The 15,927-nt window shown below is 46.3% G+C and overlaps 1 protein-coding gene across 3 annotated transcripts in view; it reads right to left on the bottom strand.

Annotated features, from left to right (window-relative positions):
- Positions 1–2,996: 2,996 nt before the first annotated feature.
- Positions 2,997–15,927, bottom strand: part of RASL10B (RAS like family 10 member B) — a 28,882-nt gene continuing 15,951 nt past the window's right edge. The window contains exons 3-5 of one of the 3 annotated variants that reach the window (XR_013980101.1): positions 10,512–10,636; positions 7,197–8,671; positions 2,997–7,078 (exon numbers count right to left, since the gene is read on the bottom strand). Coding sequence is in view for 1 of the 3 variants with exons in the window: in XM_080984046.1 (XP_080840172.1) it covers positions 8,401–8,671; positions 10,512–10,636 (396 nt within the window). In the remaining 2 variants the exon portion in view is untranslated. Of the gene's footprint in view, positions 8,672–10,511; positions 10,637–15,927 lie in introns of all 3 variants that reach the window. The other 2 variants (XR_013980102.1, XM_080984046.1) reach the window with 2 other exon arrangements.

Here is a 15,927-nt window from a genome sequence, read left to right as displayed (position 1 = left end):
GCAATGGGTCGATACCCACAGGCTAGCTAGCCCTCTTTTAGGATGGAGTTAGAATCATAGAATTCTAGGGTTGGGAGGGATTCCAAGAGTCATCTAGCCCAACCCCCTGCACCTAAAGGAGTTGGGTTTTGAGGATGGGATTTGAAATCAGGGGAGAGAGAGAACAATGGCTCTTGGGTGGCCTCCCCCAACCTAATGCCCTCCAGACATTTTGGAGTACAGACTCCACCAGTGCCAGCAGGGGCCGATGGGAGTTGGCATCTTGAGAGCACCAGGTTGGGGAAGTCTCATGGGCACAGCTGGGAGTTGGGGAGCAGATCCCCCCCCCCAAAATCAAGTAAAGACCTGGCTAAGGTTGACAATGATAGGGGAGCATCTCAATGGGCTGGGCTTACTGAGTGTGCACAGAAAAAAGAATTGCATTGGAAAAGAGGAATTTGAGAAGGAAGTGCTGAAAATGTTTTCAGCAAATCCAAGAAAACTTGTCTCAGTTTAGATTTTCTTAAAATAAGATAAAAAAGGCACATTCTTTGTAATTTTGCAAAATATACTTGATAACCACATGAAAGGTACTCCCTGATGTTTTTATTTAACTTCCTAATTTCCAAAGGACTGGAGATTTTGACAGATTTTTCTGAGCACTTGGGGTCAAAATGCAATAATTTAAAACAACTGTTGTTGAGACATTTCATTCCGAATCTGCCAGACAGAGTCAGGCAGAGGGTGATGGCATATGCCCCTAGCCTGACATAAATCCTGGCTACGCCCATGGGAAGTCTGTTTTTGGGACAAGGAGCAGCAAAGGGAGAAGGAATACCTTTTTTTTGGTTTTGGTTTTTGGATGCAGGATCTAGAGATTTTCGCTCTGCCTTCAGTTCCAACTGCCTGCTCTGATTGCCTCGTACAATCTGATTGCCTTGGTACAATCTCTGCCGAAATGCGACTTGATCTTGAAACGGGTAACTTTGAAAGCCGTGGTTCTGATTCTCCTCTGTGAGTCATCGCCACTCATTCTCCTGCTGCAAAGCCTGCTCTCTCCTCCTCCAGGAATGATAGTGTAAACCGCTCTCGACAGGGTGGACTTTTTAAGCTACAATTTACTGATTGTTCCCAAGTGCAAAGGGATGGAGCCGCTCTGGGTGATGATGGAAGGAGAAGGAGAAGCGGCTGAGTCAGGCGCAGATGTGAGATTTTAATAGCAGACGTCATCTCAAACTCTCAAGAACAACACAAGACTCAACAGAGGAGCTCTGTTGGGTCAGACCAAAGCAGGGATGGGTTGTTGTTTTTTCCTGAAAATCTGGATGCCAAGTTTATCTGTGTGGATTTGTCATATTTCCCTCTTGTTCCTTGAACTTGGAGAAGAACGAGTTTCAGCTTAAAACACGAACAGTTCTGGCATATTGTATGTGTTATACATTTTTATACATATAATATAGTATTCATATTATATGCATATACACTCCCGGTTTTCTAAAGCAGCCAGAATGTAAGAGCTGCATAGAAGGATGCATATAACTGGATAAAATACTTATGTGTTAATACGTATAAAATTATCCTGTAGGAATATAGTACTGAGTTGTACATGGTTTTTTGTCTGTTTTGGAAATACTTTTACATTTAATTTTGCATGTGATTAGCTGGGCTTTTTAAAAAAAGAAAACAGAACATAAAAAGAGTCTCCTGGACCAGGCTAATGAAGTTCAGCATCCTTTTCTCACAGTGGCCAACCAGATGCCTGTGGGAAGCTCAAAGGCAGGACCCCAACACAAGAGCCCTCTCCCCTTCCGTAGCTCCCAGCAATTGGTAATCTGAAACATTTACTGCTCTTGACCATGAAGGCAGGACATAGCCATCCTAGTTAGGAGCCATAGCTAGCCTCCTCCTCCTCCATGAATTTCCTTTCAAAGCCATCCAAGTTGGTGGCCCTCAGCTACCTCCTGCGAAGGAGAAAGAGCCATTGTTTAGCTATGGAGAAGGACTTCCTTTTATCTGTCCTGAAACCTCCAACAAAAGTCATTGGTCATTAGGCCCACTCCTAAGCAGGTGCTTGCAAGAAGTGGTCCGATGCAGTCACAGAGGTGGCCCAATGGGGAATCTAGTTGGAAACTGTGGGAACAGGGCTAGAAGGGATCTTCAGAGTTGCTGCTCGTCTTCTCTGCCCCTGAAGCACAGAAGACAAGCGGCAACGCCATGCAGAACACCCCAGCTTCCATCCCCACCAACATTTTTTTGATGAAAACAGGGACATCTCCTGCTCAGTTTGGCAAGAGTCAAGGAGTTCGGGGGGGGGGGGGGCAATTCAAAACCGGATGGGCCTCCCCTATTTTAGGACTTCATCTGAATAATTTTTAAAATCCTTTTGTATTTTGTAAGGTGTTTTTTTTCTCCCTTTTAAATCCAAACACACACATAAGTTTCTCCATATAGTTTAGCTTTAAGAATAGGATTGCATGAAATGGCACACTCTGGCTTTCAATTCTTAACCGGCCTGCTTCAATCAATGCCCCTTTTTTGGAAGTTTATAATAACACGGTACCCCTCAAACAAAAAGAGGTGCTGGGGGAACGATCCAGCCACTCTGTAAAAGTGCGCGTGTTTTCTGTATATCCGGTGTTTTGTATGAGCCACTATAACAGTGACCAGGTGAGTGACAAAGGACGTGGCCATTTTCTTAACATGACAGAGGCTATTTTGAATTCCGCCATTCCACCTTAGAACAGGGCTTTCCATGAAAAACAAAATGGCGGCCTTTCTCCCCATACCCTTGCACATGAAATAGCCAGAGCTTGAGCAAAACAGATGATTTTGAGGTGGATGAAACAGCTGACAGATTATCCTTGTCAACAATCCCTGAGATTAGAGATTGCAGTTTGCTGTGGTGATATAAAGACCCCTCAGAGACGTTCCTTGCTCAGAGACACTGAGCTGGGCTCTCCAAAAGGGCAGAGAGACGGACGCAGTGGCTGGTCTACAGAACAAAGAGGAAACATACCTGATTTTTCCTTTTAATTTGATCTCCATCTCATAACAAGGGCTGTTTTACAAGTTTTACGGTCACCTGAAAGATCTCCCAGCAAGGAACCCAGAAGGGTGAGGAAGCATCGAGGCCCCAATCCGATACTCGCTTACCTGGAAATAAGCCTCATTGAACTCCATGGGACTTACTTTTCAGAAAACTGTATAGGAATGGCACTATAAATATTTTAAAAATAAATTAATTAAACCCTGCTTCCAAATCATCAGGTTCTTTGGAAACCGGACAAAAGCATCCTGCCAGGACATACCTTTCCCCAAAATAAATTGTTTGCTCTTGCCCCCATATGTTCCCTGGAAAATGGTCACTGCAGCACAGAGATTCATGTGGACGTTTCATCTGTTAGGACAAAGACAATTTGTAGAATCTACCTGTCTGCAGAAAGCTCTAAAGGAAAACCCTCCAGCTGCCTCCCTGATGTCCCTGTCTGAAAACACAGAAGTCTAATGTCCAAATCAAGAGAAATAATAGTTCCACTCTATTCTTGGTCAGATCCCACCTGGAATACTGTGTCCAGTTCTGGGCACCACAGTTGTAAAAGGATATTGGAAAGTTGGAAGGTGGACAGAGGAGGGCACCCAAGATGATGAAGGATCTGGAAACCAAACTTTATGAGGGAGTTTGGATGTTTAGCCCAGGGAAGAGAAGGCTGAGAGGTGACTTGATAGCCATCTTCAACTTTCTTCAATGGAGCAAGCTTGTTTTCTGCTTCTGCAGAGGGGTAGAACCCAAATGAGTGGATTCAGATGACAAGGAAGGAGATTCCAGTTAAACATGAGGAAGAAACATTTCTGATGGCGAGAGCTGTTCAAGTGTGGAATGGACTTCCTTAGAAGCTGGTGGGGTCTCCTTCCTCGGAGGTTTTTAAACAGAGGTTGGATGGCCATCTGTCAATGATTCTTTAGCTGTGATTCCTGCATTACAGAGGATTGGACTAGATGGCCCTTGATTCTGTGAATCGGATCCCAGGGTTCTTTGGGGGAAGCCTTGACGTTAAAGTGGAATGATTCTGCTTTAAATGTATAGTGCAGATGGGCCTTAAAAACACATGGCATTAACAGCAGCGATTAATTCCTGTGTAGTATTTAAGGAATTTGGAATAATAATAATGATGATGATGATGGAGCTATCTAAATTCCCAGCCCTTCCATCTCTCTAAACCCAGGAAGGAGGTCAAGAGGAGGGCTGGTAGGCAGGAATTTAATTGAAAATTTGTTTGTTTAGTAAGAATCCTTCCACCACCCCCATTAATCTCAGCAAAAATTTAGCTTGTACAGTAATTTTAAAAGAGAGAGCCTTGGTAAAGTAAGATGAAGAAAAGGTTAAAAAGGCTGATGACTTCCTCCCAATGGATTCATTCCCCTAGATTAGAAAAAAAAATCTCATTTAATAACTGCTTCTGTACTGAAAGGCAGACATCAAAAACATTCCCTATAATTTGCGTCTGTGATGGTAACAGAAACTGAGGACTTGCTATATGCTGACCTGCCCTTTGTCTCTAGGTATAATGGATTAAAATAAAGGAATTGGGAAATATAAAATGCATTTGGAAAGTTGGTCAAAACTCCAAAAGAGAGCTTTCCTTCTCACTAGTTACGTTGTTGGATGGTATCCAACCTTTTTGGGGCCCAGCAGTGTCTTTGGAGACCAACAGAAGTGTCATGGGCACCACAAAATACCCATTTCACAGAAGAAAAAAACTAATCACACACCCCCTCAAAAAAACACCAGGGAAAGCATCTACAAGATCACAAAACAAATAAAATGCAAATTAGAAAGCAATCAACACGCCCCCATAGGCAACCCTCTCGCAAATAAATAACTGGGAGGGGCAGGGGGCTTTGGGGGGGTGTCTGAGGGCACCATATTGGGGACCTCAGGGTTATGGCAAATGCCTCAAATCGTACCCTGTCTGGACTTTGCTTGGCCAAAATCCCACGCTAAATCTCACGTTTTAAAACCCACTTTCATTTGCCAAACTCTTAAGATTATTGCATATGGATTCTCATAGTTAATGCCCAAAACACATAAACTGATGGGTCCTTTGGCTTTTCAAAGAATAAAAAAAATCATTTTTGAAAAAAGCTGAGAAAATAGAAGGGCTGCTTGGACAAGATGGCTTAAAAGATTTGTTGCAAAAACGATTGCAGCCCTTTAACTCAGGGAGGTGAGGAAACATTTTTGGCAGGGTGGCCAAAAATCTTTATTTCTCCGCTTCCAGACAAGCCATATTGACAGCAGGTGATTGACAGGTGGGCTGCCCCACCCACCTGTCAAAGTTGGTCCTCAGGGGGGGACACACACAAGATCTGGGGCATGCCAGCCAGTTCTGGCACAACCAAACCCAGCAGGATTGAATTCTAATGAGGGTTCAATCCTGCTTTCTGTGGGTTTTTCCCAAAGCAGGATTGCACACCCCATGCATCAGTTGTGAATCTTTTTGGCTTGGGGTAGTGGGCAAGGAGATCGTGCTTAACCTGTTAAATGTCTTCCGATATTTTGTTTTAATTCAAAACTCTCCCCAGCTTATCTTCCACCCACCAGGGAAAGGATGTCAGGAAGAAGGCTTTTAACTGATCCATGAAACAAATTCATCAATGAAGCATTGCAATTCAAGCTGTGGCCCAACCCCAACCCCAGTGTTGCTGGACCCTGGCTCACAGCATCTCCAGTGAACGATCAGAGATGATGGGAATCGGAGTCTAGACACACCTGGAGGGCCACACCTGCCCCATCCTTAAAATACGGCTCATCAGCATGCCAGCCACTCTCAGCCTTTCAGAGAAAAAGTGTAATATTGCACAATCAGTGATAAATCACATAACCAGAGAATTATAGTCAGCTTGGGGTATGCTCTGGTCTGACCCAATCAGAAGCCTACACCACACAAACAATGCCAGCTTTTGCACAGATTTACTTGGGAGTGAGCCCCACTGACCACAGTGGGACTCACACACCCCCCCCCCCAGTAAAAATGCACAGACCTGCACTCTGAACTGAACGATGCTGCATGAATTTATGTCTATTGCATAATTTTGTTTTAAACACATGGAGTGGCTTATAACTGCTGAGCATTACAGCCCCCACCCTCTTGAGGCCCCTCCAAACCAGTTCCTAAGTTTTGCAGTGCCCCCCCAAGCTAAGTAACTGATACTCAAACCAGGGGGGGCATAGCTATCACCCAAAAATATGATACCAGATGATTCAAATGACTGGAGAATTTAATTAAAAAAACAAACCCAAAACCTTGCTCATAGAAAGTTAACATGTCAGGGAGAACACTGAGATGGAAGGCACACCAAAGGTAATCCATTCTCACCCTTGGCCAATGCAGAAGATCCACAACGACAGCATACAGAAGGCTGGCCTTCTCCCTGGCACCCTAGTTTTCTATGCATAAGGGGTTCTTAAGCTTAGCGTCCCATTGCACCAACTGAGGACCAGATGTGCTTAGAGAAAGATCCTCATTGACAGTCCTTCAACTCTGGAGTTTTCTCCTCTCCCATGAAGACCCAACAACTCCTGAGCCACTGAAAGAGTCAGGGATGGGCTACCGTTCTCCAGATGTTGCTGGTCTCCAACTCCCTTGCCCCTGAAAAAAAAAACACCTGATGGTCTGAGAAGATTGGAGCTGTAGACCAGCAACACCTGGAGAGGTGTAATTGGCGAAGGTTGCTTTTGCCAGCTAAGGAGGGAGGTGGAGAGGCAGATCTGAAGATGACTTAATGTAAAAGTGAAGCTCTTGTCATTAATATAGTATCATTACTCACTCTGAGCCCTTGGGAGAGGGTGAGCTATATGGTAAATAAAAGGAATCCATAACTAGGCGAGTTGGAAAGTGTATGAAAAGATAGGTCATTTTAAAAAAAAAAGGTGTCCTTCCAACAGCAAAAATATTCTTGTGGCGAGATTGTAGCTCTGTGGCACAGCACCTGTGTTGCATGCAGAAGGTCCCTGGCGTCTCCAGGTAGGGCTGGGAGAGAACCCTGTCTAAAATCCTGGAGAGCCGCTGCCAGGCAGTGTAGACCAGTGTTTCCAAAACTTGGGTCTCCAGCTACTTCGGGACTACAATTCCCATCATCCCTGACCACTGCTCTTACTAGCTAGGGATAATGGGAGTTGTAGACCAAAAACAGCTGGAGACCCAAGTTTGAGAAACACTGGTATAGACAGTACTGAGCGAGGTGGACCAAAGGGTCCGAGCCAGCTAGAAGGCAGCTTCTGATGTTCATTTAAACTATGGGCTCATCCACACTTTCCATGGGAAACTCGCAGTTTAGCGCAGAATCAGAACAAATGGCAATGGGGTTTTATGCAGATTCCCGTTGGTTCCGAGTTAACCCTAAAGAACAGGTTTTCTGGGGGAAAGTGACTGGTCACAGGCAAAAATGCTCAGACCCATGCCTGGAAAACAAGCAGAAACCCACTCAGACAAGTGGGGCAAGCCCCATATAACTAGTGCTGATCCCTAGCAGGACCAGGATGCACGCGCTGTTATCATAGCCACTCCATTCCTGGTGGTTTTTAGATGTATCCCAAAGATGAATTGTGTGGACCTGAAAATAGAATGTGTGGATGCCTCTGGACATGTTTGTTTACCATACCCCAGGAACTGGCTGTGGTTCCCTGTTGAGCTTGGAAGTCAGTGGCAAACCAAGTCATGGTTGAAACAGCCCACGCAGTAAAGGATTCTCTTGCAAATCTCTGTGCTGATGTGACCTGAGATGCCCCCACCTTCCTTGCTTCTGCTTTGCCCCTGTTAGTTAGACCCAACAATTTCCATCCAATGTCACCTTAACTCCCCATTATCCTGTCCCTTGCAGGTACCTCCCTCCCGTGGGGAGATTTTGATCAGGCAGGATTTCCTTTCTTTGCACTGAGAGAACATGCCCTGCTGCCAACACCCTCCTGCTTTCCGTAGAAACATTCACTCAGGAAATCCGGGACCCAAGGAGTCGCACGAGGCAACTGGGAGCCCCCTTAAAGGCTTGGTCTCGGATGACACCCAGCAGCTTCTGTCCCATCTGCCGGGTATTCTCATATTCCGGGTTCGTGATCCGAAGCGAGGGAAAGGCCTCTTGCATTTGAAGGAACCGGGTCTCCTCTGCGAATCCGCTGCTCCAGGGGATGCAGCAACAGCAAAAAAAAAAAAAAAACTCCAGCCAAAGCTAGATCACACCCCCAGGGGGTTGCGGGTGGAGAGGCTTCGTTGTAAAACAGAGTTGCTCGAGACCTCCTGCTCCCACCACCCGCTCCAGGTGGAAAGAAGGGCTCCTGTACACATGGCACGAGGGTGAGTGGTGTTGGCAACACCTCTGGAGATGGAGGGCAGCGACGGAAGGGGGTGCCCGTCCTCAAAGGTCTCACATGATGGCGCACCGGTTCCTCCGCAGGGCGCCCTGGAAGCGGATGGTGGTGTGGACATGCTTGCACCGGGCACATCCCACGCTCTTGAGGAGTTCGCTGAAGAGCAGGAGGATGTGCCAGTTGTACTTGGCCGAGCACTCGATGTAGCCACACTTCCAGGTCTTCTTCACCAGGTTGGAGACGTTCCAGCGGGGGATGACCCGCCCTTTCTGGAGGTCCCTCTTGTTCCCCACGATAATGATGGGTGTGTCGGAGGTGCCAATGACCCTGCCGAGAGAGGGAAAGAGAAGCCTAAATGGTTGGAGAATGAGAGAGGCCACACCCAGAGGCTGCCACACCTAGGGCTGCCATACATCTGGAATTTCCCGGATGTGGCCAGGAAGTGTAGATTTTGTGCCAAAATAGAAAAGAAAAACAGCTCAACAACTTTGGCCGTATGTATTAAGTATAGTCGTAGCTTGGAAGTCGAATGGAATCCGTTCCGGAAGTCCGTTTGACTTCCCAAAACGTTCCAAAACCCAAGCGTGGCTTCTGATTGGCTGCAGGAAACTCCTGCAGCCAATCAGAAGCCACAGAAGCCCCATCGGACATTTGGCTTCCAAAAGAACGTTCAAAAACCGGAACACTCACTTCCGGGTTTCGATCGTTCGGGAGCCAATTTGTTTGGGAGCTAAGGTGTTTGAGATCCAAGGTACGGCTGTATAGTGATTTAATTTACTGAAGTTGGGAATGCTTAAATGCATTGCTGTGTGTTTAATTCTCAAATGTTCCCCTGTAACTCTTGTGTGATTGGTTAACACTGGTCACATGATAGGTACCTTAATACATTTTCCATTCTTTTTTGTGTGTGAGTGACTTGACGACAATGGCTGCCTCTCCATGAACACTGAAGAAGAGACAGTGTTAGATAACTCTCTCTCTAAACACAATAGAGGAGAGGAGTGCTAATATTTCTGTGCGGATGCATGTGGTGGAAAGAAGTACAGAGGTTGATGATCTCTCAGATAAGCAGTAAGGAGAAGTTCTGCTGGAAGGAGAAAAGGGAAACCTCTCAGAAGGAACTGCATGGCCAACTAGGCCATGTACAGACGACTGAGTACAAGAGAGAAAGACACAGTTTGTTCGAATGTTTAGTGAAGAAACTGCAATCTTCAATAAAAAGGGGGAAGCCCATGCTTGGATGAACATGTGAATGTAAATACTTTGCATATATTCTTCTTTGGCTATAGGTTCTGCAAGTAAAAGCTTTTTAAATATTTTAACAAGTACTTGTTTTAATTTAAAGAAAAGAGTCAGTATTGCACATGATTTGGCTTCCTAGCTGCAATTTAGCTACCCTGCCAACAAGTTGCTGAGAACTGCAGTTGGGTACAGTGCTGTTGAGTTTGGGTTCTGCTTGTGGGTTTCCCACATGGGGCATCTGAGAACAGGGTGCTGTACCAGATGGGCCATTGGCCTGATCCAGCACGTTCTTCTTCCCTTCTTACATCATAGGTTACAGCAGGTCCCTTGCAATAGTGATCCAGCAAAGAACACCTGGTTCTTTGGAGAACTTGAGAACATTTTTTTCTTGTTGGCTCCAACTGCCCTTCTCCTTCTATTCTCTTAGGAAAGTTAAGCGTGTATATGACCGTGTTTGTCATTCTCAGGATTTGAGAAACTCCAAGTGCTAGATCACTTGGGTTCCATGCCATGGGAAATCTAAGACCAGAGTTTGTAAAGCCAGGAATTTGCCCTGTTCTCGGGGAGAAACCTGGGGCAGGAAAACACTCTGTATAAAGTAGAAGGGATTGGCTGGAGGGAAGACGGATGCTGGTCTAGGCTCCCAGGATTTTGCAACTCATTGGATATCCTCAGTTTCTCCTCCCCTTGAGTATGGGATATTCCAAATGTGGCTGCAACCATAGGATTTGCAGAATGGCATTTACAATATTGGCAGTTTTATTTTCAATGATTCCCTAGGACTGAAATGCGCCTTTCTCACAGCTGCCACACACTGGGACAACCCATCATTTTGAGTCTCCCTGAATTAACATCTGGCTCCACGGCCACCACCCCTTTTTTCCAGTCAGATCCCAGGTGAGGTTGAGCAGAGGCATATTTTTACCTTGTTTCCAGGATCTGCTGCCTAATGGTCTTGACATACTCAAAGCTGTCAAAACAACAGATGTCATAGACCAAGATGTAGGCATGAACGCTCCGGAGGCCTCTGCAGCACACGTCCGCCCACTCCTGCAAGACAGAGAGGGAGAGAGGGACGGATCAGGGAACGCACAACACACAGAGAGCCATGGGAGTGACCGCAACACCACCAGCAGTCCCCCCCCCCACAAGCTTAATCCAAGGAGGAAGGGTTCACTCCCAGTCTTCAGCTCAATTGTGGAAGCAATGCCCAGCTCAGGGACAGCCCAGCTCTCCAATTTCTCTTTAAGTACAGTGGTACCTTGGTTCTCAAACTTAATCTGTTCTGGAATCTGTTCCAAAACTAAGGCGCGCTTTCCCATAGAAAGTAATGCAGAATGGATTAATCCGTTCCAGACTTTTAAAAACAACCCCTAAAACAGCAATTTAACATGAATTTAACTATCTAAGGAGACCATTGATCCATAAAACGAAAGCAAGAAACAATGTACAGTGGTTTACGAACAGTCCTGTTTTCAAATTACAGTCATACCTCTTGTTACATTTGCATCAGGTTGCACGTTTTCAGGTTGCATCCCGCGGCGACCTGGAAGTACTGGAAAGGGTTACTTCCGGGTTTCACCACTTGCGCATGCGCAGAAGTGGCAAATCGTGACTCGCGCACGCACAGACGCACAGACGTTGGTTGCATTTTGCTCATGTTGTGAATGGGGCTCCAGAACGGATCCCGTTCGCAACCAGAGGTACCACTGTATTCAGTTTATGAACTCCGCAAAACCGGAAGTAGTGTTCTAGTTTGCAAACTTTACCTTGGTCTACGAATGTAAGCCAAACAGTGGAAGGCCACTGGTGGCAGGAGGCCTCATTAGGAAAAACGCACCTCAGTTTAAGAACGGATTTGGTTTAAGAGCAGACTTCAGGAACGGATTAAGTTCATAAACTGAGGTACCACTGTACTGCAGTCAAACAATCAATCAATCAATCAGTAGCTGAACTGGGTTCCACACGGTCACAAAAACAAATGAGCCACAAAAACGCAAAATAAATAGCAAAACCAGATAGACCTCAGCGTAGCACTCAAAATGGAAGTGTGGCACTCAAATTGGAAGCGAAACACTCAAAACGGAGCACATTCTGCTGCCAAACAAAGTTCACAAACCGGAACACTTACTTCCAGGTTTGCAGTGTTTGAGAACCAAGGTACCACTGTAGTAAGAAACCTGTGGTGGGAGGGGGGAGGCCGCAAGGGAAGGCCTCTGAAGTGGGTGCAGCCTACTGAGGTGGGTGGTGGATGCCAGAACGGGAGTGGAATTGAATTGTCTTAAAGTACTTCGTTCTGGGGAAAATGCTCAACCACCTCCTGCCGCCCACGAAATGAAAGCGCCTTTGTGGGATGTTCTTTAAATATTCTACAGCCACAATTTGGAGAATGGCAGCCATTTTTTTGTTCCCACCACCTCCAACAATGTCCTGGAATGATGCTATGTTCCAGGGTGCTGGACCAGATGGGCCCTTTTTTGTCCTGATCCAGCAGCCAGACTCTCCATATGTTCTTGTCAGGAGAAGCATCCCAGTTTGGAAGGGTCAGAGCTGTTTGAGGGTGGAAGAGACTGCCTTCAGATGTGGTGGACTCTCCTTTGCTGGAGTCACTGAGTCACAGGCTGGATGTTGTTGTTGTCGTTTAGTCGTTTAGTCGTGTCCGACTCTTCGTGACCCCATGGACCAGAGCACGCCAGGCACTCCTATTTTCCACTACCTCCCGCAGTTTGGTCAGACTCATGTTTGTAGCTTCAAGAACACTGTCCAACCATCTCATCCTCTGTTGTCCCCTTCTCCTTGTGTCCCCCATCTTTCCCAGCATCAGGGTCTTTCCAGGGAGTCTTCTCTTCTCATGAGGTGGCCAAAGTATTGGAGCCACAGGCTGGATAGCTCTCTCCTGACTCCACAGCTGCTTTCACTCTTTGAGTGCTTCCCTCAGTGGCCAACTGTGCCAACTCTAGAAAGCCCCCAATCCCTCCGTCGCAGAGTCACGCTGTTCCAGTTTTATAAGCATCCATTTCATTTTCCCTTGGCAGAAAGAACATTTGGGAAACAGCAGAACTGCCTGGATTCCATGTGATGCCACTCTCCTCCCTCTCTCTGCCCTTGGCACCAAAAGCCCAGCGAATGAAATTGTGAAAGTCCAGCCCAACGGGATTTTAGGGCTACACCTGGGGCTTGCAGATCCTGCTTCTTCCAGCTCACCCTAGGCCACCACTCTGACCCATCTGTGACATCCGAGAAGCTCAGGCAATGGCAGTGTGAGGTGCTGGAACTCAACATGGTGTCAAAAACGCCTATCACTATGGAAGGACTTGCTAGCGTCTTACAGCAAGCCCAAAGGCAGAATCACTGTACTCTCAGAGCCTCTAGTCGGAGCCCGCGATGCTCTTTCTGGTAGTGAAAGCCTGGGACATTCTGCATGCCAAGCAGATTCTCTACCACTGAGCCACATATTTCCCCATATATTTTAAAGGAGAATGGGAATGGAAACAATTACAGCAAGCTTGCAACTTACGTGGGGGTCATGTTCCGGGGATCATGCCTGAAGCTGAAATCGTGTATAGTCAATACCCAATGAGTGCAATGGTGGATGGGATTGCCAAAGTTGTTTTTCCTGGAAATTCACCCCATTTCTATTTATGTTTGCATTTTTTGGCCATGTGCATAAAGCTAAATGTGGGCTTACTGTACATGCACATATAGTACATCTGTGCCATCAATGAAAAAAGATGCCCTGGAGCCAACCCGCGCTCCTTGCAGGCTCTTTCCAAAAAGCATGAATTCCATTTATTTCCGGGAGATGATCTGTTGTACGGAGGCACCAGCCATTAGCCTGTGTCTGCTGCGTCCATGAGTAGTTCATGGAAAAGCATCAGCCTTTGTTTGCTTTTAGCTGGAGAGACGAGCTTCATTGCTGCTGTCAAAGTAGGCTGAGATAGTCACAGCAACCCCATCCCAGCAATCTAAAATGCAGGTCCACTGCTGCTTCAACTTCTTGTGATGACCCCCCCCCCCAAAAAAGAAGAAGAAGTCCTGCAGGGCGTTGGACTAGATGACCCCCGGAGTACCTCCCAACTCTACAATTCTATCATCTATCTCAGGTGGGAGACAATTTTTTAGCCCAAAAGCTACATTGCCTTCTGAGCAACCTCCCAATGCTGGGTGGGGCTAAAGGCAGAAACGAGGTGGAGCAAGGAATGTAAATTTTACCTTTAACTCTAGCTTCTAGACACACACGCTTTTCTGACTGACTGACTGACTGACTGACTGGTTGATTCTATTCTATGCTGCTTTTTATTCAAATACAGTCATACCTCAGGTTAAATATGCTTCGGGTTGAGCATTTTCGGGTTGCACTCCGCAGCGACCCAGAAGTAACAGAACGCGCTACTTCTGGGTTTTGCCGCTCACGCATGCGCAGATGCTCAAAATGACATCATGCACATGCGCAGAAGCAGCGAATCGCGACCCACGCAGACGTGGGTTGCATTCGCTTCAGGATGCGAACAGGGCTCCGGAACGGATCCTGTTCGCATGCAGAGGTACCACTGTAAATGCCTGCCCTCCATTCAAGCAAGGAAAATGCATTATTTGAGTTCAAGGGCATATTTTAGTCAGGCAAAGACACTCGGGGTCCGAAGCAGGGCTGGTGAGGGCTGTGGTCTAAGGAGAGGGGTGTGGCCTGGAGAGAGTTCTGAGGGCCGGATAGAGAGGCTTGGAAGGCCGCCGTTTGCCCCCCATATCAGAAGTCCCATATATTTAGATGAAATGTGTTATTATTTATCATTACATTTCCTTCCCACCTTTCTTCCAAGGAGTTCAAGGTGGTGTACATGGTTCCCACTTTGACATTTTCAACCTCACAACAACCCTGTGAGGTAGGTTAAGCTGAGAGACAGGGACCAGCCCACAGTCACCCAGCAGGCTTCTTGGCTGAGAGGGGAATTTGAACCCAGGTCTCTCTCCCAGATGGTCGTAGTCGGACACTCTAACCACTAAGCCAGTCTTCTAAGCTGTGGTAGGGTCAGTAGGTTCAAAATCTGTGAGTGTGGCTCCACTGTAGTCCAAGGATGTTTTAACACTTATCTCAAATTCCTTTTTGTCACTAAACTCCAAGGGAGGGTCAGCATGCTGTTTTCCTGTGAATTCTGGGTTTTTTAATGGTGGTGATGATAGTGCTTTGTACCCAGGCAATCCAAATCTTGCAAGAAGTAAGGATGGATGAGGTTTCCAATTCAGTATTCATTTAAAGCCAAATCTATCCAATTTGTACTTTCTGACGCAGCAGAGGAAGCAAAATACAGCTATCTTTTGAAATTCATATGCACCCAAAATTTGCGATGTGTTTCTCCAACCAAACTAGGTTTCCAAAAATGCATTATGAGGGGGGAAATAACATACGCCATATTTGGGGAAATGCTTATAAACATGTATACGTCAGTCAAACCTGCATTAATCAGGAGAAATTTGCAGTAAAACACCAATAATTGCGGATTGCTGCAAAACGTAGGAAACTGAATTTTAGGTTGCAAAAAAACAACAACACCCAAGAAACAGAGAGACCAGAAACCTGGAATCCTGAGCCATGTTAAAAATAGTACAAATCGAAAAGAAAAGTGGAGAGGAGAATGGGGGAGGGGAGACCCCTCTCTCATTTTGCATAATCCATTCTGCTCATGGCAGGAGCTCCGCAGGGTGGGCTTATCGTTCAGCAGCAGAAACCCCTCTCCTGCCCCTTTCCTGCACACAGAAAGAGCTGTATTCAAACCCTGGTGGCACGATCCACTGAAAGGAAATAGATCAAGTTCCTAAGAAAAACTTTTCTGGGCCTGGAGATCCTGGGGGGCTGCTGCCAATAAGAGTAAAAAATATTAGGTTGGGTGGGCCAATGGGTTAGCCTAGTTAAAGGCAGCTTCCTATTTCATCTTCAAATAATAATAATAATAATAATAATAATAGGATATCTGTTTTCACTCTCTGGATTCTGAAATTTTGGCTGGTATTGTACACAGGCTTTCAAACCAGTCTATATGTTTGAGTAGGTTTCAAAGCACAATTCAAAGTGTGCTTTAAAGATCAAGCCCTAAAAGGCCTCGGTCCTGTATACTGAAGGAGTGTCTCCATCCCCATCGTTCTGCCCGGATACTGAGGTCCAGCACCAAGGGCCTTCTGGTGGTTCCCTCGCTGCGAGCAGCAAAGCTACAGGGAACCAGGCAGAGGGCCTTCTCGGTAGTGGCACCCGCCCTGTGGAACACCCTCCCACCAGACGTCAAAGAGTAAAACAACTACCAGACTTTTAGAAGACATCTGAAGGCAGCCCTGTTTAGGGAAGCTTTTAA

Source organism: Podarcis pityusensis, assembly GCF_964106645.2.
Source record: "Podarcis pityusensis genome assembly, chromosome: 15".
Taxonomy (NCBI): domain Eukaryota; kingdom Metazoa; phylum Chordata; class Lepidosauria; order Squamata; family Lacertidae; genus Podarcis; species Podarcis pityusensis.
The sequence above is the reverse complement of the archived record's forward strand: the minus strand, read 5'-3'. Positions and strand labels throughout refer to the sequence as shown.